This window comes from Lissotriton vulgaris, chromosome 1_1 (assembly GCF_964263255.1).
Source record: "Lissotriton vulgaris chromosome 1_1, aLisVul1.2, whole genome shotgun sequence".
Lineage (NCBI taxonomy): Eukaryota > Metazoa > Chordata > Amphibia > Caudata > Salamandridae > Lissotriton > Lissotriton vulgaris.
This window is the reverse complement of record NC_141685.1, coordinates 924,887,476-924,912,054: the sequence shown is the minus strand read 5'-3', so window position 1 is coordinate 924,912,054 and position 24,579 is coordinate 924,887,476. Positions and strand designations below refer to the sequence as shown.

General features: G+C 43.7%; 1 protein-coding gene across 1 annotated transcript in view; it reads left to right on the top strand.

The window, feature by feature from the left end:
* MAST1 (microtubule associated serine/threonine kinase 1) overlaps positions 1-24,579 on the top strand; it is a 237,263-nt gene that overhangs the window by 164,598 nt on the left and 48,086 nt on the right. Inside the window, exons 17-20 of the mRNA XM_086959098.1 lie at positions 2,942-3,051; positions 4,529-4,692; positions 7,054-7,322; positions 21,554-21,754. Coding sequence (XP_086815224.1) covers positions 2,942-3,051; positions 4,529-4,692; positions 7,054-7,322; positions 21,554-21,754 — 744 coding nt within the window. The remainder of the gene's footprint in view (positions 1-2,941; positions 3,052-4,528; positions 4,693-7,053; positions 7,323-21,553; positions 21,755-24,579) is intronic.

Below are 24,579 nucleotides of genomic sequence, written 5' to 3'. Positions count from 1 at the left end.
GTAAGTCTACACAGAGACGAATTTTGGTCCCACCATCCTTGGGCGCGACCACAATGGGGGAGAGCCACTCAGATGCCTCAATAGGTTCTATAATCTTCAGATTCAATAATTTATCTAATTCTACTTTCAGGGGTTCTCTCATCAAGTGTGGTAAATTTCTTACTTTATGAACCACAGCTACCGCATTTTTCTTAAGAATGATCTTATGAGAAAATCCTTTCAATTTTCCTAACTTTTCCGTAAAAACATTAGGAAACTTCTTCATCACATCTGTCTCAAAAGTATCAACATTAAGAACAGAGAATGAAGAAACAGGTTCAGGAGCATTGGGATTTAGTACAATTCCTAGATCTTTCTGGTGACGCCAACCAAGCAAGTTAGACCCTTGCTTAGTGAGATACACTCTCCCAAACACTTTTTTATTTTGAAATGTGATTACCATCCATTTAAGACCTAAGATGTCAATGGTCTTTCCACCATATCCTACAGCTCTTATATCCGGAGAGGTCCAAAAGTTGAGATCCACATCACCATCCCAAATTTCTACATACATATCTTTGGACAACAGGGTATAAAGGCTTCCTGAATCTACCAGCATGTTAACATTTCTAGTTTGAGGATGCATAGGATCTCTAGAATCAAAATTGATCAAACAGTGTGGCTTCTCAAGCTTATCAGTACTCTCAGTAGCCACATCAACAAGACAAATAGGGTCTTGTACGCAAGGACAATTTTCACTTAAAACCAGCCCATCTACACACAGCATTAAATTCTCAATATTTTCGCAAGAGTCATCAATTTCATTAACATATTGAGTCTTAGCATTGCAAGCTTTAACTACGTGACCCCTCTTTCCACATCCTCTGCAAATAGCATTTCTAGCTGTACAACGAGGACTCGATGCAATGTGTCCTGGAGATCCGCATCTATAACATTTCACAAGACGTGAATTCCCTTGTTGCACAAAATTTGGAGGACGATAATTTGGAGGATGGTAGTTAGACAACTTATTGCTTTTAGAATCAAACTTCTTAACAACTTTAGTTTCATCAAAAAATGCTTGTGTTTGAGATTTTACACTAGACTCTGATTCCTTTGCCACACTATCTTTAGATATAGAACCAGAACATTTATCCATTTCTTTTATCCATAAGTCAGTATTTTCTATAGCTTTAACGATCTCAATAGCTTCTTCTAAGTTACAATCTTTACTAAGTAACTTCTCTCGCACCCTTTTATTATTAGTGCACCTGACGATCTGATCACGGATCAGAGAATCTGTCAAATCTTTAAACTGACAATTAAGTGACAATCCCCGCAAGGCTGCCACATAAGTTGCAACATCTTCATCTGCTTTTTGAACCCGACAAAAGAACTTATGCCTTTTTAAAAGAGTATTAATTTTTGTGATGAACCTTTTCTCTAGCATCAACATACTCATGTCATAGACATTAGCAGCATGACCATCTCCCACACCTAAAGATATCTCGGGCAAATCTTCGTATAATCTTCTACCTTCCACCCACAAATTATGAAGAAGAATGGCTTGTTTGCGAACAGGACCATATTTGTCCGCACCAGATGCTAAAACATATGTGAGGAACAATTTCTTCCATTCTTTCCAAGGTATTGGGGGTTCACCAGGAGTAGGGAGGAAGGAAGGGGGAGTAGAAAAGGTTTGATCACCCATGGTAAATAATCAATAGCACCTTTGTAAATAATCAATAGCACCTTTGTAAACAATTAACAGCACCTTTTTCCCTTCCTTTTTTTTAAATCAAAGAAGATTAATACAGTAAATAAGTAAATACTCAAAGTAGAAGTAATTGCAATCCAATCAGGGAAGAAATCGGCAGTTCAGCAGTATTGCAATCCAATCAGGGAAGAAATCGGCAGTTCAGCAGTCTAAATTCAGTTCAACCGGCAAGCAGGACGATAACGCGCTAAAGGGAAAACAGTCTCAAATACTAGACAGCCCATAAACACATCGGAATGGGCAAACGAAGCTTCCTGGACAACCAAGATGGCCGCCACGCTGACTCACGCAATGACGCTCCCACGTAGACGCTTGCGAAGAATCCCAAACAAAGATGGCCGCCACGTTGGATTACGTAAATGACGTCTTCAACATCACGGAGGTACGTAATCAAGCTGGTGATGTCCACAGGTTCGGAAGCGGCAGCGGGTTCTGAAGCTTCTTAAGGCGGCGGTTTTGAAATCGCGCGAGCAAGTAAGCAGGCACAAGTTGAAAGATGCGATTTGTAGAAAATGTAGAAATCTTTAAAATCTTCCTTAAATATTCAGCGTTACCAACATAGAGATGAAAAACGCTTTAGCGCAAAGGTGGCAAGATAATGAAATGAAAATCTTGTCGCACAGCTGCTAGTCAAAGAATTCGAAATTTGAATAAAACTCAATCTATCTATCTACTTCCAGGATTTAGATAGAGAGCAGAATATAGGGTAAAATGTACATACCACAAAGTTGCTGCTGCCTTGAGAAGAAAAGTAAGAAACAAAGTTGGAGGAGTAAATTGTATACCACAGTCCAATCCAGTTGTAGTATCATCCAGGGGTGGAGGTCAATTCCAATCTCTGCCCCTGCCAGAGTATAGGATCCCATCCTCGTCGCCAATGTAAAGAAGATATCTTCAATCCAGGTTATATAGTTGAAGTAAGTCTTTATTAGTCAGAAGTGAAGAGACCTCCAGCTCCTTCCACAGCTTCCTCTGTACTGTCTGCTATTCACATCATAACATTCTAACCTCCTAGCAACATCCCCACAATTCCAAGAAGCATAGATCCCAACAGTATCCCTGGCGTACAGGACTTCTTGTTTTCAAGGATGTCCCTCTTGTGAACGTCATACAAATCAGCTGTGAGGTTGCTGTTGAAAAAGTGCATTGGGTGTTTATCTCAGCATTACTCTTCTCTCTTTTCAGCTCGGTCTGACCGGTACCACCACGTCAATTCCTACGACGAAGATGACACCAACGATGACGAACCAGTGGAGATAAGGCAATTCTCTTCTTGTTCTCCAAGGTTTAGCAAGGTAGGCTGGTTCCTCTCACAGCAAACTTTGCTCTGTGCTGCCACGAGCAGACTCTCTGCTGCCAAATGCATGTCTTGTGGGCTCTGAGTATGATTTAGTCTGAAATTTGTATGCCCCTTGGTGCCATCCATGACTGTTCTCCCAGCTACCAACAGCATGCTCTCTGCTGTCATTGACATCCTCTGCAGGAATATCACCCTTTCTTCCATGATCATGCTCCCTGATGCCGTAAGCATGCTCTGTGCTGCTGAAACCATCTTCACTGCTGATATGACCATGGTGCCTAAGGCCGCTATCTGTCTCCGCTGCTGAAATCTGATTCCTTTTGACAAAACCACACTCTCTCCTGCTGAACACGCACCCATATTGCTTTATGGTGCGAATATGCTTTTTGCTTTCATTAAAATACTGCCTGTTGGCATGACCCTGACCTCCTTTGCCCTGTGCTTACTTCCCTTACTCGCATTATCCATTTGAGCAGGTTCCTGAGTGAAGAAACATTCTTTCGGCTTCCATGAAAGTGCTTCTTGCTGCTGAGAGCCTGCTCCTGCAGCTGGTTTCATGGTAGCATGGTAGCAAGCGCTCATTGTTTGTAAGTCCCTCACTTTAGACACTGTGTTTCACTCACAGAACCCCCCGAGGCTCTATGTTGCTATTTTACAAGATTTTGAGCCCATGAGGTGCTGAAGTTCAAGATGGGAAGCATTTGTAGCGCTCTATGTAGCCTCATTACTGAATAGCAGGGCTTCGGGTACTGGATTATAACGGGATGATGCATTTTAAAACTGAGATGCTCTGGCAGAGCTGTGCATGGGTTCCAGAACTCGAATATTATGGATGGGGTGGACTACAGTTTACAACTGAGATGCATCCACAGAGCTGTGTGCGATTACCAGCCCTGGAATAGGCTAACTGAGGGTCCCGGTTCTGAATAGTAGGGGTGCTGCAGGTCCTTCCCGAGGTGCACTGGCAGATGTGTGTGGATTCTGGATTTGAAATAGAAGTGGGGTAGGATTTAACAGCATCTGCATAGCTATGTGTGCCTTCTAGTGTCTAACAGCAGGTGCTGCAGGCCTGGACTATGGTGCACTTGCACAGCTCTTTGTAAATCAACCACATCCAGCCAGATTGCAATTTACTCAAAGTAACAATAGCTACCTAACCTGTTTATTCATATACCTATAATAACAACTCATTGTGGACTACACGGTCTCCCACGCTAACGCTTGTAAACCTCCCAAATCACCTTCCCTTCAGAATTTCTTAAATGCACTTCACATCTTTACGATTCTCCCATTTCCCAGTGGGTAGAATACTACTGCCAATTGAGCTTTCTGCTCTGGCTGAACTCTGTCAAGGTTGAGAAACTCCTGACCGCACCCTGTCCGCTTCCATATCTGTCTTTTTCTTGATTGTAGCCCAGTGTGTACACAGCGCTCTGTGCTGTACGTCACCTCTGCTTTATTTCTTTTCTCAGGTTTACAGTAGCATGGAACACCTCTGTCAGCTGGAGCAGAAGCCACCCACAGTAGTTAAGAGAGACCACAGTAACAAGCACAAAGATGATCGTGTGAGCAAGAGAGACAGTCTGGGGAGCTTCACCATGAGAGACAAAACCTGGAGAACTGGCTCTCCAGAGATGTAAGTACATACAGCTTTAACTGGGGTCCTTTGTGTGCCACCATGTTCTTGTCTTAACCCTCCCTTCAGACCCCCGTAGTCCTCATTCTTCCATTCTCTGACTTCGTTAGCCTGCATGATAGCGCGCTTCTCGAGATGAGCTTTTGGTAGACACAGAATAGTCATGCCCTCCAGACCTGTAATTGCCCAGGTCTGTTTGGGCCTAGAATAGTAATGCGATCAATATACAAGTGATCTCACTTTGGGTCGCAATCGATAATTCTTGAAAGCAATGATGAGGACTGGCCTGTTAGGGAGCCCGAATTAAGTGGGGATTTTGCCTATGTCAACATAATGTATAGGAGCCCAAAGACAGGCTGCTCTGTCCATTTTGGTACCAATCTATTTTGCAGTGATTGCATACCAGTATCTTGTAAAAACAAAATGGGCAACTTTTTTGCCAAATACTGGGCATAGTGTCCATTGTATTGCTTATCACAAAACTATCCAGGAAAAGGTCTCTGTAGTAAGGTGCCTCCACAGCTTTGAAAGAGCTATCACGACACAGCACCTCATCTGCTCAGCTGTATGTTAAGTCATTGTGAAACATTGTAAATCCAGGAGAGATGGTCTTACCAAAAATATAAAAATTCTTAGGTGTGGAATGACTGTGCTTAATCCTACCTTTTGCATGCCTGTTGTTTTGCCCTACTGCCTCCCAAGAGCCGATGGGTAGACCCCTCTGCTGAAAGCTACCTTGGTCGATTTTACTTAGAAAGAGATCCCTGTTCCCTGCTGCCTGGGTAGGTTTAACTTGGAAGGTGGGCAATCCTTCCTCACAGCTAAATGTATAGATTTAACTTTGAGGACTCCTTTCCTTACTGCTGGCTGGGTAGATTTTCCTTGGAGAGCAACCTTTCCTCAGCTGCCTGGGTTGGTTTGACATGAAGGATGACTCTTTCTCACTGTTGCCTGAGTAGATTTGAGTTTAACGCTGACCTTTCGTCAATGCTTCCTGGGTAAATTTGCTGTGGAGGAAGACTCTTACTCACTAATGACTCTCTTGGTTGATTAGATATTAACAGTGACCTTTCACTGCTGTCTGAGTAGCTTAAATTTTGAGGGTGATCCTTCCTCATAGATGCCTGGATAAAGTTGACTTTAATAGTGTTCCTTTCCTTTATAAAAAAAAAAGCCTGTTCATATTTTACCTAGACTGGGACCATTTGGAGAGCAACCATTTCCGAACAGTTCCTACAGTACATTCTGTTTGTAAGTGTGTTTGGGAGCTTGTAAGCAGCAGTATCAAAGGCTGATGTTAAAATAAGTAAGACAGATGTGACTGTCATCAAAAGTATGGAGAATGTCATCAATAGATGTAGCAGATTGCGTGCTGTGGCCTGGTCTGAAACCAGATTGGCATGTGCCAAGTAGGTTGTTATCCTAGCTGTGTTCTTAAATTTTAAGGCCACATATTTGTCAATAATCTTATATAGGGGGCAACCAAGATGAGGTAATAATTATCAGCAATCGAGGTTTTTATTATACATTTTCTCAAGGTAGGCTTAGCATGTTCATCTTTGAGGTGTTGTGGTACTTAACCTTTCTGAGGGGAGTAGTTTGCAGGTAGGCTTGGCAGAAGTCCTTATCCCGTTAATAGGTAAGGTGATTTTTATAACAGGACAAAAGTTTGGTATTGGAAACAGCAGCATTCACTCCTTCTTTGAAGATGGGAAAAATGCTCCATGCTCAGTTCCAGTTAGTGAGGTATTGAAGTATTGTTTCAGGAATAAAGGAGTCAGTAAGTTCATCTCTGATCTTGCTTATTTCGTGCAAGAAAAAAAAAGCAGATTCATTATACCAGGAATCATTAGACCCTGGGGAAGGACAGTGAATATTTTGTTGGTTAATTGAGTAGTTCTTGAGATCTGGTTGTGTTGTAGTTCATTTCCAAGTTGAGCCAGACCGCTTTTGTTTTTAGAATGGTAGCCTTACATTTTTCCTTTTTAACTTTTTGGTGTTTAATGGAGATCGGAGATTTACATTTCGCTCAAATTCTTTGAGGTTTTTTTTTAAGTGAAAATTTTCTTTCTGAGATTAGAGGAGAACCACTTAGAAGACTTTTATGGCCCTTGTTGACAGACCCTTCCTTACTAGTGCCCGGGTAAATGTAACTTAGAAGGGTATGCATCATGGGTATATCTTCTTCATGGGTGGCAGTAGTTCTGAGAGAGATGTCTGCTTACTCTAAGCTGCTTGGTTAGATGTGCCTCTGCAACTGTCCTATGTTCTTGTAGAACTGCCTGGGTTGATTTGCATTGGGGAAGCACCTCCTGTGATACTTTGGCTTTAGGCCCTCCTTTTTTGTGATATATGATGTAGGAAGCGATTCTCAGCCTCGGAGTCTTCCTTCACCACGGAGAGTGATTCCAGCCCACCACTGGGTGCTCGTCGCAGGTTCTCAGCATTGATGGACACCAGCCGCTTCACTACTCCTCTACAGGACGAGCCTGAACGCCAGTCCCGGAAGCAGGACAAGACCCTTCCTGATGAGGTGGGCCCCCAACCGCAAGATTCTGCATCCAAATCTTCCTCAGAGCGGCAGCCAGCTAACAGCCCAGCAGGACTCGTGGGAGGAGACCATGAACCAGGTAAAGAAGGTAATCTGCATTAAATAATAACTAACATCAAAATAGAACCACATAAAAAACTCAAATGGAGTGAGTCAGCATATGTGCCTAGAACAGAAATATTCAGGGAGTTATCACGGGATCTCCATTAATATACATGTATACTGGATATCTTCTCGTATGTGTGGGGTCTGTGGACAGTTTTTCAAGAGAGAACAACACTTTCTAACCTTGAAGCAATCACAATCTGAAGGTAACATTTTCATTTTTTTCTTTTAATAAATAATCATATCAATAATTAATTTGAAAATAAGTTGAAATAGGTTTAACAATCTAAAAGGCCGCATTCCTCCCAATCCCTTTATATGGTCCTTTTTAGAAAATATGTAAAAGGATACTATTAAACAAGTACAAAGGTAAGATTTTAAAATAGGTTAACTCACATTTTTTTCCTTGTAAATCACCAGAAAGACTTACTTTGTTCTGTATTCGGTCAGAGTGTATCTCAGTGGTCGATTTTCATATGTTTTCTCCACTGACTGCTCTCTCTTCAGGGATGTTTTTGTTTGCTCAGCAAGGCTTTGGCTCATGATTGTGATATGTTGATAGGCATTGTCTTATGAGTATCAGGGTCCTTTTTTGGGTGGGGCTCCTCAACAGTCTTGGCAGTGCTGCAAAGCAGTTGCCCCTAAAGTAGTTCTTCTCTGTCCCGTCTCTGCTACCCCTGTGATGGTTCTCTAAGTTTTTTTCCCCTATGCTTGACATCAAAGCTCCACAATAAGACATACAAAGGTAACTCTATGCGGTTTTGTGTGCTAAGCATTTGCCACCCATCACTCATTCATTGTGTACTTAAACCTATAATGTTCTAATTATAAAGCCGTTGCTCATATTTCCACTACATCCCAATACCTCCAAAGGAAAGAATAGTAGGGGAGGGTCATATAAGGATGGGGGGGAAGGCAAATGGAAGACAAATGGTGAGGTGGGTTCATGTTGGAATGAAAGCAGGAAGGCCAGTTGCAATCAAACATTTATTGAAACCACAACTCGACTAATAATAAATAAGGCGAACAATTCTCAAACTCCATGCCACATCAAATCCTAACTGTTATGGAAAATTTGGCAATACAGATGCATGACCAGACATTGCTGTCCACACCTAGGCAAAGCGATTGAGGCTTGTCATGGAAGGTTTGTGCACTCTCTACTCATGAGAAAATAAAATTATTATGTATGGCTCTCATAGAGAACAATTCGCTTTAACGGCGGATTCTAAATCCATTTATTCTCGAGCATTGGATCTTTTGTATCGTCACATGCTTAATTCATTCCACATCATCACATTGGGAATCCCTGCTAACCTCAGATAGCAATAAATAGTGCTAAAAATTGCTCTAGGCCTCAACAATAGTGTTTGTTTAGTAACACATTCACATTATTTTAAAGAACCTGAATGTCAAACAGCAAGGTGGAAGTGCTAGGTCTCCTACTCCCCCTGGCTCAGCATTCTAGTGCAAATTGTGTGTGAGAGAGTCAACAAGGAGAACTCTGCTCTAACCTCTCAGTGACCTTATCCTATTATGTGTTCTGGTCTAGCTTCTTAAAGGGGATGTCCCCCCATCTAGAAATTATTCAGTGCCAAGTACTCCACCAAACACTTCCACAAAGGCAGTGCATAAAAGGAGATGTCATCTAAAGCCTCTGCAGCCACATTCACACAGAGAAATACTTGGATTTACTCTGTAAAACATTTCAGAAAGTCTAATTCTTGTGGTGCCATGTCTTTGCCTTTTTATTCTTTGCCCTGCCCAGCAGGGCTCCGCTCTGGGCACTCTTTCCAACCCTCCCTTACCAACCCTCCCTTTTCAAATCCCCTACAGCCCATAGGTTTCTGAAAGTTTTTTTTTCATGTTTTACCTCCTTCACCATTTGTCATGCCTCAATGGGACCTTAATCTGGTCTTAACATTCTTGATGTGTGCTCCTTTTGAGCCTCTCCATATTTGTCCCCTCAGGCTTCTTACGATTAAAACAGCTTGTCATTTGGCTATTACATCTGCAAGAAGAGTGAGTGAGTTGCAGGCCTTGTTATCCAAGCCACCTTACCTCTCAATCCATCCTGTAAAAAATGGTGCTTCGCACAAGAGCCTCCTTTCTCCTGAAAGTGGTCACTCCACTTTACGTATGCCAATCTATCACACTGCCTACTTTCTACACTCCGCCACATCCCTCTAAACAAGAGGAGCGACTCCACCATCTGGATCTAAAAAGAGCATTGTCTTTCTACCTTGACTGCACATGAGAGTTCAGGGTGGATGACCAACTCTCCTTGGGGTATGTTGGTGCGAAGAAAGGTTGGGCAGTGCAGAAGCAGATCTTCTTCAGATGGGTTGTGCTTTGCATTAAAATCTGCTATGCATTGGCCACGAAGCAACCTTCTGAAGGCTTGCAAGCTCATTCCACCAGCGCTAAAGCTGTGACCACTGCGTTAGGCAATAGAGTTTAGGTCATGGATATCTGCCAGGCAGCAACTTGGGCTTCTCTTCACACGCTCACCAGACATTACTGCCTGGACAGTCAGGTCCGTAGGGATGTGCATTTTGCCCATTCGTTCCTGCTGGACTTTCTTGTTTGAAATTGGTCTGCAGAAGCACTGCCGGGAATTGTATTGCTTGAGGATGTATGCTAAGGTAAGGAATCTGAAGCTAGAAATCTCTATCAGATGAACAAGTTACTTACCTTTGGTAGCACCTTATGTGGTAGAGACACATAAGGTATATGTGGTATATCTAGTCTCAGGTTCATTACCGACCCACTCACCCATTCTCCCCGTTCTGTGAATGGATTTCTAGGGACAGGGCTGATCCTTTTCAGGGCCTTAGTTTTCCACACCAGTGGTCAGGGTTCTTCATGGCTCTGCACTTCTGTTGTGGAAAGTCGTGAAAAGAAACTGACATCAGCGCACCCGGGTCGCACCTGTATAGGTGCCGCGGATGTCACTTCCTGCGCAGATGCCACCGCCGATGCACGCAGAGCCAATCAATGTCACCTACCTGCATGCAGGGATACTGCTCATGCCAAATCTTCCAGTTCCACGCTGACGCCTGGGGAAATTCTAAGGTAAGGAATCTGTGGCTAGATATAGTGTCTACCAGATAAAGCGTTACTGTAGATAAGTAACCTGTTCGTTAATACATTAGCCAAACCACCAGATGTGGCACAACATCTCTCTTCCTCTTGACCTCATTTTGGATGACAGAAACGAGACTGTGAAGGCAATTTCAAGTAAGGAACGTTGACAAGTGCAGCCCTCATTGCTGCAGCAGTGGATGCCTCCAATGCATCTTTTCCATCAAATAGGATGTGCAGCTGCTTTAAGAAGGCAAGGATGGCTGAGGTGTACAGTTTTCCGTCCAACTGTTGAATCAAAGATCCTCGATATGCCACCTGATTGGCTAGCCCAGCTTGGAAAACATGTGGACATTGCCCTACAGTCAAAACAGACACAGGCACAACAAAGTCCCTAGTAGTACTGCAATATTGATATTCATGGCTCTGCACTTCTGTTGTGGAAAGTCGTGAAAAGAAACTGACATCAGCGCACCCGGGTCGCACCTGTATAGGTGCCGCGGATGTCACTTCCTGCGCAGATGCCACCGCCGATGCACGCAGAGCCAATCAATGTCACCTACCTGCATGCAGGGATACTGCTCATGCCAAATCTTCCAGTTCCACGCTGACGCTTGGGGAAATTCTAAGGTAAGGAATCTGTGGCTAGATATAGTGTCTACCAGATAAAGCGTTACTGTAGATAAGTAACCTGTTCGTTAATACATTAGCCAAACCACCAGATGTGGCACAACATCTCTCTTCCTCTTGACCTCATTTTGGATGACAGAAACGAGACTGTGAAGGCAATTTCAAGTAAGGAACGTTGACAAGTGCAGCCCTCATTGCTGCAGCAGTGGATGCCTCCAATGCATCTTTTCCATTAAATAGGATGTGCAGCTGCTTTAAGAAGGCAAGGATGGCTGAGGTGTACAGTTTTCCGTCCAACTGTTGAATCAAAGATCCTCGATATGCCACCTGATTGGCTAGCCCAGCTTGGAAAACATGTGGACATTGCCCTACAGTCAAAACAGACACAGGCACAACAAAGTCCCTAGTAGTACTGCAATATCGATATTCAGGCTCAGTCAATTTTCGGGGCTCAGGCAGATCCCAAGCTTACAGGGGAGAGTTCAATCAATATGGAGGTCAAGCCGGACAATATTGCCCCCCATGACAACCCAGTTTTGACTAAGGATGCACATCCAACTGTAACCAAAGACTGTTGAACGGACAGAAGAGGAGCATCACTCATGCATGCTCCAACGACAGCCAGAAGACAGCTTGACTCCGCAACTGTCCCCGATCCCATCCAAATCTCAGCAGGTGGGTGGGGGGAGCGGTGTTAAAGTTGCTGCCTTCCTCAGATGACAATGTCAACAAGTGTACTCATACTTGAATGACTGGCTTATCAAAGCTCCATCAAGGGAAGAGGTAAAAGATTCTACGGCCCCCTACATCAGTCTCTTACACAGGTTAGTTCTCTCTCAAAACAACCAAAAATCCACAGCAGAACTACGCACAAATATTCTGTTCTTGCATGCAATGTGCGCATGCAATTGGGGAAAGGAATTCTCAGCCCCAGAAAGAGTGATGAAGCTTCAGGCTGTGCCAAGAAGCCTCTATGTCAGGCAATCAGTTACATTCAGGCAGTACAAATCTCTGCTGGGCTGAAATTATCTTGCATAGGCCTTAAAACGTTTCCAGATTCCAAATTAACCCATCCAACATCAACAGACATTTCAATAGAAACAAATACACGGCTCATGCGATGATACAGACCAAGTCAGCATGGTATGAACCTTTGGAGTCGAGTGAGTCTTTAGAGCCAGGCAAGTTCCAGCAAGTGGCATTGATCCCCAGTATCCATTGAGCTCGACGCGTTCCTGAAGCACCGAGCACTACCACCCCACTCACAAACAGGCACAAATAAACCTTCAACACTAGTGCAAAGAGGCCTGTTGGTGCTAAAACAAAACTCAATGCTTAAGGTGAAAGGCAAGCCATCGCCCCCTACAGTGGAAAATATTGAAGTATAAACTTTAGAGAGACACCTACAGGAACTCAATGCCAGACCAAACCGCCTTCTTATCCATCTAGTTACAATCAAAATCTCAGCAAAAGCACATTTGCAACAGCTGCCTGAACCTCTTCCACATAGGAGGAGACTAGCCTTTGAGGGGAGCCGCGTTCCATCCCCTGTTGTCCTTGTGAGCCTTCTGATGAGCCTCCTTGGCGTAGCCTCACAGATGATCCCTGGGATAATTATGATCTTCTGGGGATCCCGACAAAGAAATACCCAATAAGAGCTTCACCCCATGATGACATTACAGCATTTCATAAGGTAATTAATAGTATGGTGGCATACCACAAGGTTGAAATACACATTAAGAAAGAAGAGGACGGTTTTCTTCTTGAAATGCTATTTAATACTTGGCATAGCATGCAGTTCCTCCCTACGTTAAATGGCATGTGAAAAACTGACCCTGATCACTTTAATGAGCCTGGCAGAACAAAAGTTAAAGCTCTAAATGAAAATCAAAACTTCTCCTAATGACTCTGTGTATTTGAGGAGGTAAGTTACACCCGACACACTAGTCGTTCACACAGCCCCCAAGCACGCTTCTGCACAATGCACTGCTGATGCTCCTCCTCTTGAAAAGGAGAGCAAAAAGGATGATGTGGCTTAAAAATTGGCGGCTGTTGGAGTAGCAACGCACTGGAGAATAGATAATTCTGTGGCGCTCTTTTCATACTGCTAGAGAGCACAATGGAAGGAGATGCAAAGGCTGCTTAAGCATCTCGCAGAGCAGTCTAGGAAACATGAGGCGGAGATAGTAGCTGAGGGGAAGGTAATATATAGTGCCAACACCAGTTGAACCTTAGATGTCATAAACACTGAATGCAGGGGATCCACACACACAAGTTGCTCTGAAGGCACGTGTGGCTCGATTTTTCCTGGTTCAAGCCCACGGTTCAGCTGCACCCCCTCAACCTCCCATTTGACAAGGAGCACTTTTTCAGGTCTAAGGTAGATGAAAAGCTTGAAAAAATCAAGAAGGATACAGAGACAGCCAAATCAATAGGAGCGCTTCACGCAACTACAATCAGGGGCTCCTTTTGAAAAAGCAAGCCTAGGGGGAGAGCGAAGACTACCTCGCCAGTGCAACATAACTTGTATCGAAAGCAGCAGTAGTCCTTTCATCAGCAACCAGGAAGGAGCTTCAGTCTGGGATCCTACAGAGCAAATGGGCTGCCATAACCAAGCACTAATTTACATCTCTCCCCACACCTCCATCCCCACTCCGACTATACATCACCTGCTAGGGAGAGGATACGCAATTTCCACTCTGGCTGGGGGGAGATCAAGTCTGACAATGAGTCTTAGCAATCACCCAACATGGCTTTTGCCTAGAACTACACTCAAGCCCTCCCAACATCCCATCTCATTCACATGCTCTTAGCACACAACATTCCTCCCTTCTTCAAGAGCAGGAGCTGGCTCTCCTGCAGGCGGATACCATAAAGATGGTCTCCCCACATTAAAACAAAAGCAGCATCTACTCCCCCTATTTTCCTATCCCTAAAAAGGGTGGCAATCTCAGGCCTATACTTGACCTCAGGGACCTCAACCATTATATCCTGTTGGAACATTTTTGCTTGACAACTCTACAGGATGTTTTCTACCCACTCCAACAGGGAGATTACTAGACAGTGATTGATCTCAAGGATACCTATATTCACATACTCACTTCCACCCTGCTCCTCAACAGTATCTTTGTTTTCGGGTAAGTGGTCAACACTACCAAGTCAGAGTTCTTAGTTTCAGAGTCACTATGGCTCCAGAGGTGTTTGTGAAGTACCTAGCAGTGGTGGCTACACATTTGTGAAGAAAAGACATTCACGTCTTTCCCTAGCCCATAATTGACTGATCGGGAGCAGCACCAACCCGCAGTGGCTGACTCACACTCAAACAGTGATGTTCCAGGTCAAAGTTCATCATAAATGATACCAAGTCCCACCTATAGCCTCTCCAGATCCAACCCTTCCCATGATCACTTTTGGAAGCAGCTATGGGGAAGGCATATCACAGTCAGCAGCGGTTCACAGCTATCCGGCAATTGCTACATCTTTGTCAGCCCACTCATCAGCTCTCAGTAAGACATATCATGCATCTTCTAGGTATGATGGCATCCTGCATCGCCACTGTTAAACACGCAAGGTTTTATATGCACACGTTGCAAGTGTTTTGCAAATCAATGGTCTCTAATGGAGGTTCACCAGAAAGATCTAGTCTTGGTTCAAACCATGGCCCACCCCTCTTTGCAATGGTGGAATGGCAACAGTTTGTTGCAGGGCAGGTATTTTACAGACCCTGTACCACAGGGAGCCATCACCACACATGCTCCTCTCACAGGGCAGGGCATTTCATCAACCTGTCTATTCAGGGGATGTGGCCATCTCAGCACCAGGTTTGCCTCATCTGCTGCCTAGAGCTGTTAGCCATCTACTTTTCTCTAAAGGCCTTCTTACAACTCATCTGTCACATGATAGTCCTTCTAATGACACTCAGCAGGATGCTGTAATGGGTCCACAACTGGGAAATAAACCATGAAATCCTACAGAGGTGCTTCCAACATCGGGGCACTCCCTGCCTATACCTTTTCCCCAACACTTCGCCTCCAGGTATCCACACCCATAGCCCATGGGTAATGCACTATGGACCAATTGTTCAGTTATCTCGTCCCATACTTTGACAACATTCTCACTACTTCCAGATGTGCTGAGAAAGCTCAGGCGAACATCACTAAACTCCATTATGATAGCACCAACTTGGGCCAGACAACCATGGTCCCTCAATTTTCATAAGAGGCTCCCCACTCAGATCAGACATCCTCACACAGAGGCAGATGCGAGTGAGACATCTGGATCCTGATCAGCCAAAAATTGTGGATTGGCACATGAAATCCTAGAATCCGGGTAACTTAAACTTCTTCAAGAATATATATCTATTTTAAGGAGCCCCAGCCGCCCACAACGTGGTTCTCCTACGCAGAAAAATGAAAGGATTGTTCCCACTGTGTTTCAGTGACCCTAGAACACTTAAAACCTATGGTGCAATACATTATTTGCCTGCTTTTTGCCTTTGCAGAAAGCAAGCCTCTCTTATACAATTATTTGTTTGCATTTACCTGTCATTGTAGCTTACATGCAAAATAAGGAGCACCTGCCCCTTTTTAGGATTCCAGTAATTAAGGCTTTCATGGAGGGTTTTACATTAATTCCCCTGAGTGTCCCTCTCCTTCCTGTTTGGAACCACAATATAGTCCTCACTAGACTTGTGGGACCGCCGTTTGAGCTAATGCATACATCTCCTTCAATTTCTTTTGTTGAAGGTGACATTCCTAGTGGCTATTACCTCTGTTAGAAGAATGTATGACCTGCAGGCACTAACTCCCCAAGAGCCTTTCATACAGGTCCACAAGGACAGGGTAGTTCTTTGAAGTTTCTACAGTGGTGTCACCATTTACCCTTAACCAAACCAAAAAGCTCCAAATGTTCTAATCACACACAAAGTCCATTACGGAGAGAGCACTTTACACACTGGATGTTAAAAGAGCTCTTACGTATTACACAGAACCAAAACATTTCAGTAATACCATCATTTATTTGTCGCTTTTGCAAAGCAGCAAAAAGGACAGTCCATATCTATAGCAGAGATTGCTAGGTAGATAGTTAAATTTACTCAGACCTGCTATCTTAAAGCAAAAAGGGTTCAATCTGCTCCACTTAGACACACTCCACCCATAAGAAGGGAGAAACTATAGCCTTTCTTTGAGAAACATCCCATTATCAGATATTTGTAAAACAACATCTCGTCAACTCCACCCACTAAGTACTACCATTTTGAAGTTTTAGCCTCTCAACAAGCAATGATAGGTAAGATGCTATTAGGAACCTTATTTTTAAATATCTGCATCATCAACAAACTAGCAACCACTTCATGAGAGTCACATGCAACCACCCTCCTTCCCCTAATCATGTGTTTGTTGTTGCAGATATCTTCTTTTCTGTTTCTTAATACACATTTATTGTGCATCACACTCTTTATTTATGACTACACTCCACACATACCTTAACTCGTTATGCAAAAATGATCTAATATGGAGTTGGTGCCTATGCACATTGCACAACAAGAGGAGTAATCATAACAAATCCTGTGACTTGAGACATATATTTGTACAAAAACAACTTGCAGACATTCAAGCCCAACTCTAAATGTCAGGAATATGTTAAGCACTACACGCTATGAACAAATGCTCCCAGAGTATTTAACATTTTTCTTCTGAATTATGGATGAAACCACATTAGTTTAGCATAGTAAAAAAAAAAAACATAATAAACAAACAAACAACGCCACTTGTTGAGGAAACTCAAGGTGTCATCAAGCAATAGCAGAAGTACTGGAGAAACTTACAAGCTCTAAAGGTTTCAGATGATCCAGCTGGGGTTTGAAGTACACCTTTCAATACATTATGCATTGACTCCGACTCAAAACCGAACACTTTTCTGGGTTTGGTCTCTGTGGGGAAATGGGGTGTGTTATATGGTGTGGTTGTGCGACCTCGCCATGTATATATACTTGCCAACTCTTTTAGGACCCTTAAGTTTAGTTTGTTAAACCTTCAGCTTCACCCTGGGTAGCTGTGGTTCTGAGGAGCAAGGCTTACACAAAGAAACAAGTGTAAAGCATTTAAACAGCACCAACACAATTGAAGAAGAAATCAACAACACACCAAAGAAATTCGACCCCAACTTATAAAAATAGACTTTATTTTTTATGTATTTTTAGACACCACAGCGATAAAGTTCCACCAGAGGGTTCTGGAGATACAGAATTTGAAAGGTATAGTAAATCAAAGCATTTTACTCACTCACAAACAAGCTTTACCAATTTCCACAAATTTGACACTTGGAAACTTTGTTACCGAAATTTGTAATGGGATCACTTAGAGTTACTTTAGGTGACTCTGGGCCCGATGTAGGTGTCCATTTACCGACCGGTAACGGCCGATTTCGGCCGTTACCGACCGGTAAATGGACATTCCTGATAAAGGTGAGCCATTTTACCGATTCGGTAAAGTTACCGAATCTGTAAATTTACCGAATCGGTAAAATACCGAATCGGTATTTTTACCGATTCGGTAATTTCCTAATGTAGGTGGGACTCTTCTGAGTCCCACAGGCCAGTCAGATTCGGTATTTTACCATCCAATCCTATTGGATGGTAAAATACCGAATACAGGTGTGCATGCACATGTGTGCATGCACACCAGTGCCATGTGACACACAGACATGCCCTTAGGGCATGTCTGTGTGCCACATGGCACACGTGCCTGAATTCAGGGTGCTAGAGGGTGTCAAAGTGACACCCCCTGCACCCTTGCAAAATTCGGTATTTACCGATTTGGTAAATACCGAATCGGTAATGCCCATTGATTCCTATGGGCTTCAATGCCCATAGGAATCAATGGGCATTACCGATTCGGTATTTACCGAATCGGTAAATACCGATTCCTTCCGATTCAGTAATTTTTAAAATAAAATTACCTACATCTGCCCTTCTCTTTTTGACCACTTCTTAAATACCGATTCGGTATGATTCGGTATTTATGAAGTGGTAAAAAAGATTTACCTACATCGGGCCCTAACTATTGTAGGGAGCCAGTCATGGGTACCAGCAAGTTCCTCAGAAACAGTTACCTCAGTAGGTGAAGCAGTCTTCAGTCCGTTCAAGGCACTTTTACCCTGTGCTAGACTTTCCTATAGAAGTAGCCTTGATGCAAGGGATGAAGGCTGTTGAAGATGCTCAAAGGATGCTGTGGATGCGATACGGTCAATGGGGATATGGCTGCACCTACTCCTTGGTCCACAAAGGGGTTGAGGTGGTCCTGGTCACAGGGTTGACATCCCTCGAAGACCTCTCGGTGCTGGCAGAAGTCCAGGCACCACTGGACTACATGTTGCTCAGTATCCCGCTCACAGGCCAACCTTCCTGGATCAATAACTCATCCTCTGGGTGACCCAGCTGCACTCTAACAACACTCCCAGGATCAGCGAACTCAGGGGAAACTTTTTGCATTGGGTCGTGGTCTCTGGTGCTGCATCGCAGCAGTTGGCGACAGTTTGAAGATTCTGGGCAACCAACTTGCAGCAGCAGATTTCTCAGCTGTTGTGTCTTTTGCTGTGAATAGTTGGCCAGCTCACTGACCCTTGGAGTCTCTTGTCTCTGTCTGAGCTCTGGAGATGAGTTCTCCTTGAGCAGGACACAGTCGGCACAGTCTCTTTCCTTTGCTAACCACCAGGTTCAGCAGGTTCAGTCCATGCCGTTGCAGCCTCCCTTTGCAAATTCCACTGTGTAGGTGGAAAGTCCTTCTATGGTCCATCCTCTAGTCCAGTTGAGATCTAAGTTTGGGGTGCTAGGGGTGACCTGCGTATGCTCAGAAATTAGCTCAGGGAAGGATTTAGTTGGTAGCCAATAGGCTATCATGTTCCCTCCCACATGGTGACAACTTCCTGTGAAGTGTGGCATCTGGGCATCCCAGGATGCACCATTCTGCCCACTTCCAGTATGGCAGGACCCATCTCTCGGCATGTGGAACTCTCTGGCACAACTAAGAGGTGTGGCTACCAAGAGGGCTACATGCCCCAGGAAAATGATTTGGCAACTGGTTTCCTCTCTCCTGTCCCAAGTGCCAACCTGTCTGCATGAACAATGGAGCAGCCCCTCTCCCAAGGGTTAACCATTTGCCCTTCAAAGGCGGCTTCCCCTTTGAAGTTCATATTTTGGGCCCACACCAGTGTGGCTTCCTGCATGAGGGAGGTAACACCTCCTTCCAGAACAGGTCCCTGTTGTCTCCTTTCCAGGGAGTCATTATCATGTCTTACCAGGAGGGCAGAAAGCTGTCTCGACGACAGGATCCTGTGTGCAACCAGTTTGGGCATAGGGGACTAAAGGGAACAAAGTGGCAACCTTGCTAAAGTTGCACACTGCAACATGTTACATTAAATTCGACATGAGAATCAAGTTGGGCTTAATGTAACATGTTGTTTGATAAAGGTATCTTTGCTCGCGGTATTCCAGAGTTAGTACAGTAGAGTGGGTCAGCGTGTAACTTTGCTCTTGCCAAGTGGGCCCAAGCTCTTCCACATTAAAAATGACAGATTTGCTTTTTTCACAATCAGAACATGCAAAATTACATGTTCTGTCCGTGGGATATGGTGCACCCTGCCTTAGAACTCAATAGGCCTACCATAGGGGTAACTTGCACATACACATTCTGGCTTTGCCATTGCTTTAAATGGTAAAGTCGGGCTTGCAGTTGAAACTGCTCTTCCAGCCTGTAAATGATGGACTGGGAGTCTTTTTTTACTCATGTCCCACCCAGGGTGATACAACCAGTGTTCCAATGACTGGGAGGACTCTCTAACTTACTTACCCTGGGTACCAGTTACTAGGCTCCTACAGGTGAGGTAGCTTGGCCGAATGGGTAAAAGCCAATTTTTCATACCAGTTTAAGGGTAAGGGCACAGCCGAGTTAGCTAGCCTCTGTGCACTCTCACTGTCGAAAAACCAGTAGCCTCAGCCCAAAAAGTTGAGGGTTTCCATACAAAAAGAGGCATTTCTTTACAGTCTCTGCAAAATTGTTTACATGGCTGCATTGTCACTTTTATCCTCTATTAATTTTAGGAGTTAATGTCCTGTGGATTTCAAACAGCAGATAACTTCTATATCTATTCTGTTTCTGAGGTTCAAAAGATGGAGAATGCAAGGTTACTTACTTGTACTCCTTCATCATGTGTACCTCTTTATTTGGACATTCCTATAAAATGAGCTACCTTACTGACACTGCTGTGCATTCCTAACCCCTAAACCTTTGGAGTTTTTTAAGGTGCAGGGTCAAAATGTAAACTTGGATTCTGATTTGCACCATTTCCTGCATTGCTTTGTTTTTTGAGGGAACAACAGGGGGTTGAATGAAGTGGCCCTCCGGTCAAATGTATTTTACAACGTCACAATCAATTGTAATTAGCTTTACTGATAAAATTCAGAAAATTGAAATCAGATCCTTAATGCGACACTCTTCAAAACATTACTGAATATTAAAGTGTGATCCTGGATCCCACACTTACGGGAAGATTCAGTGTTTATGAATTGAAAGAAGTTACTTAGGAAGGAGACCCAGGAATTCAAGAAAATAACTTTGCCTCCCATTTATACGCAATAATTATTTGTCACTTCTTGCCAGATTCCTCTGCTTCTATGATTGTTTGTTTTCTCCAGTACCTGTGAATATACACCTAGAGGGTACTTCCCTTCACGAAGAGTCAATTTTATTTAACCACATGGCTGCTAGGCGTTTTCCCGTCCTGCGCTAAAAAAACATAAAGTCCATAAATCATGACGAGCTGGCCTTGTCATCCGCGCACGGCAGGTAAGCGCCATGACGAGCCCAGCTCGTCATTAGCTTCGAAGGGGTTAAAAGAAAAATGAATTATAAGCGAGGCAGTCTTGCTCTCCCCCCCCCCTCTCTCTCTCAAACCCTCTCGCTCTCTCTCTTGCACCCGCTCTCTACTTTTCTCCCTCCGGTCCTCCCACATTTGCTCTCTCTCACATACACACACTCTAGAATATGTGCTCTCTCTATTGTATGCTCTTTCTCAATCACATACATTTCAAATTTCGATAAAGACGGTTTAGTTCACTTTTGCAATGACCTATCCTTACACATTTTCCCTTTATAACAGGAGGGGGGTGGGTGCACACTGCCTCACATCCCAGCACTCAGTTTGCCCCGATGCATCATAGTAAATGAAGTGCATGACAACACTTACTTCGGTGTCAGGCTTTAGTTTTTCACCCTTGTTGGTGCAGCCAATGCTGTGTATCTCTAGACACATGTTTCAGGATAGTTGTCCTCCTTCAGTAGAGAGCAACACATTCTTTTTGGGAGTGCTGGAAATGCTGCCCAAAGTCTTCTCAGGTCTCTGTATCACTCGCTAGGCACATTTTCCCTTTAACTCTTTCTCTTGCTTATCCCTCTCCTTGCCAATGCTGTGTTCCCAATTGTTTTTTGGCAGTTGACAAAACCACGACTACGGATACTCCTTCTGTGAAAGAGTCTGACCCATCAGCTCCCAAAGCAACCAACGACCTGGTTCTGCGTCGAGCAAGGCACCAGCAGATTTCTGGAGACTCGCCAGAGAAACGCACGTCACGGCCCAGTGGCAAAGTCATCAAGTCTGCATCCACCACCGCCCTTTCTGTCATGATACCTGCAGGTAACTCTACTGCCTTGGTGCCCGACATATTACTCAGAGCCAACTTTATTTTTGCCATTTCTGTCATGACACCCTCAGGTAACCTTATGACTGGAGAAAAATGCTCTACCTCGGCACTCTTAGTATTTAGTTTCCTATTCTTAGACAGTAAGCATATTAGTTTATCCTATTTTGAATATGACAACTCACAGGAAACACCAGTCTTGATAAACGTATTTCAACAAAGCTATTTATTTTCCAATGACAATGCTCCACTAAACAATACAATATCCTGTCTTAATAAATGTGCAAGTCAATCCAACATATTAAATAGATTGCATAAAATGGCAGCCAACATGATGATGATGGCAGCCAACATGTGTTTGGTTACTAATGTACCTTCTTCAAGGCTTGAGTCTTTGGGAATTGCAGTTCTCAAATTAAAGATTGTCAAACAAGCATGTAAAGACTTTAAAAGTTTCTAAAGGAAATTCAGGAGACCCTTGTGGCAAGTGGTACCGGTACCGAACAAGTCGTTGATAAAGTCCACATCAAGCAAAATAGGTCCTGGAAAGGTCCTTGAAAGGGTATATCCAGCCTCCAATAGTTAACACATATTCACTCATGTGTGGTAGTTACCCCACTTAAGTAGAGTGAAGATGACTGTTTTAAGAACAAGTTTTTGAAAAACACTATATGTTTCATTTGCAGGGAAGACAGACTTCAATGTGCCCTATATTAATGGTTTGTAGTGGTTACGGGCCAAAATGTGCCCCTGCACTGTACAGCAAAAGAACAAGGGCTGTGATATGCCCCTGTTACCAGCGATCCCGTCGTATCTCAAAACGTCAATCCCGGTCCGGCATAAGCGAGTATACCTTATGACTGCCTGCCCATCATAGTATCTAGTGGCAACTCTTCCACCATCTTCCCTATGAAAATATTCACAATCACCTCAGGATTGCATGTCAGAATTGTTACAGGTTGCCCAAGTAATGCTGTGGCCATTGAGATTGCCACTGTCTCTCTGCTTTGTCTGTCAAGATACCCGTATGATACTCCTGCCCAGTACTTCATTACAACCTAGGGAACACCACCTTATGTTTCATGATACCTGCAGCTAGGTGTATCGCTGCAGTGTCCATCATGGTGTCGACAGATCACCACAGCGCTATCAACCCGAAACTGCCCACTGTACTACAGTATAGGTATTTTGCTTGGAACGTCCTGTTTACCAGATATGTCAAAAGTTACCTTCTCTAGCATGGCACAGGTATTACTGCACCTATTGCCTCAGTCATGGTACAGGGCGGTATCACAGCATGGCATTCTTTTTCTGCCAATGTACATATATCCAATTTTGCACTGCCTGTCTTCTGGTTCAGATAGTTTGGCATGTGCTATCTCTGCAATGCTACAGGTATGCCAACATGGGCTTCCCATGCTGGGGGTGTGCCGCTGTCATTTTGGGTATTTTTTTACAGTGTTTCAGTGCGAAGGGGAAGAGGGGGTACATGTGGCTGAGTTAAGCAAGATAGTTCCTGCACATAATGATAGAGCCAAGGGAGTGGCTGTAACTACTGCATAACTGATCATTACCTGTCTTTGAGGCGGTTGGCTTCCTGCACCTTTATTCTGCATTCTTTTGGGCCCCATGTATGACATTAGGTCATATCTAACACTGAGTTTGTAGCTCTTTGTTGCATTCATCTTGGTCTCAGTGCAGCTCTATAGTGCTCAATCGCTGTCAATATGCATTCATTTCCAATTGATAAATCACTCCCTCATACACTCTGCCTCTATGTTTACCTTTGTCATCAATGCTTTTTGTGTCTGTTATCTCTCACTTGTACTTTGTCTCTCAGGCGCTCAGACTCTCAATCCTTCTGTGTCTAAATCACGTTGTGTCTATGTAGCTCTGTATCACTCACCATTTCTCAGTCACATTGTACCATGCAGCAGTGGCAACATAAGTAATAAACAATTCTATTTCGATGTGCTGAGTAGAGCTGCTAGATTTCCAGCCAAGGAGGATAAAGACAAGATGTGGGTCGAGAAATTGATTAGTTTAGGTGGATGGATTTAATTTTAGACAAGTTTAACATAACATACCATAAAGCCATGACAAATGGAAGTAAGGCAGTCAGAGATAAGTGATTTTTGATGGGGGAGAAGTTGAGGCACCAGAAGAGGAGGTGATGTCATAAGAAAGGTGGTGTAGAGCAAAAAAAGGAGTGGACTTAGATTGGTCCTTGAGAGACACCAAGTTATAGATTGTTGAAGTAGATATAATTCTGAAATTTGTTGAACAGAGAAAGCGTGGTCTGAAAGGTGGAATAAGAACCAGTTTAGGGCAGGGCTGGTGTTGCCAAGGGTGTTGGCAGACAAAAGTAAAGTGGAATGACCTACATTGTCAAAAACTGCAGATCAGATCCAGGCGCCCAAAGATAGATGACAGGTGATTTAGATGAGCCGAGGAGAGAAAATTGGCTAAATGGGATAGGTAATCGAGTGAAGGGCACAGCAACCGATTAGAGGGGATAGGGTATGTTATTAGATGTCAGTTGAAAACCAGGCACTCCACTATTGTGGAGAAAAATGGGAGCTAGATACTGGGGACTAGAGAGAGAGATAGGACCATTGGTGTTTTTTCAGCAAGGGTATGTCAAACCCCCTTTTAGAGAGCCACGCAGGAGATACTGTGCCCAACTATGGTGGTTTTAATCATATTTCACCAGGGCTCAAGTTACTATGGGTCATTAGCAACTGAGCCAAGTACCCCTTTAGTAGATGACTCTCATTAGTAGCGTGAGTTAAGCAGCCTAAAGCTTCTTGAGGGGCGGTAG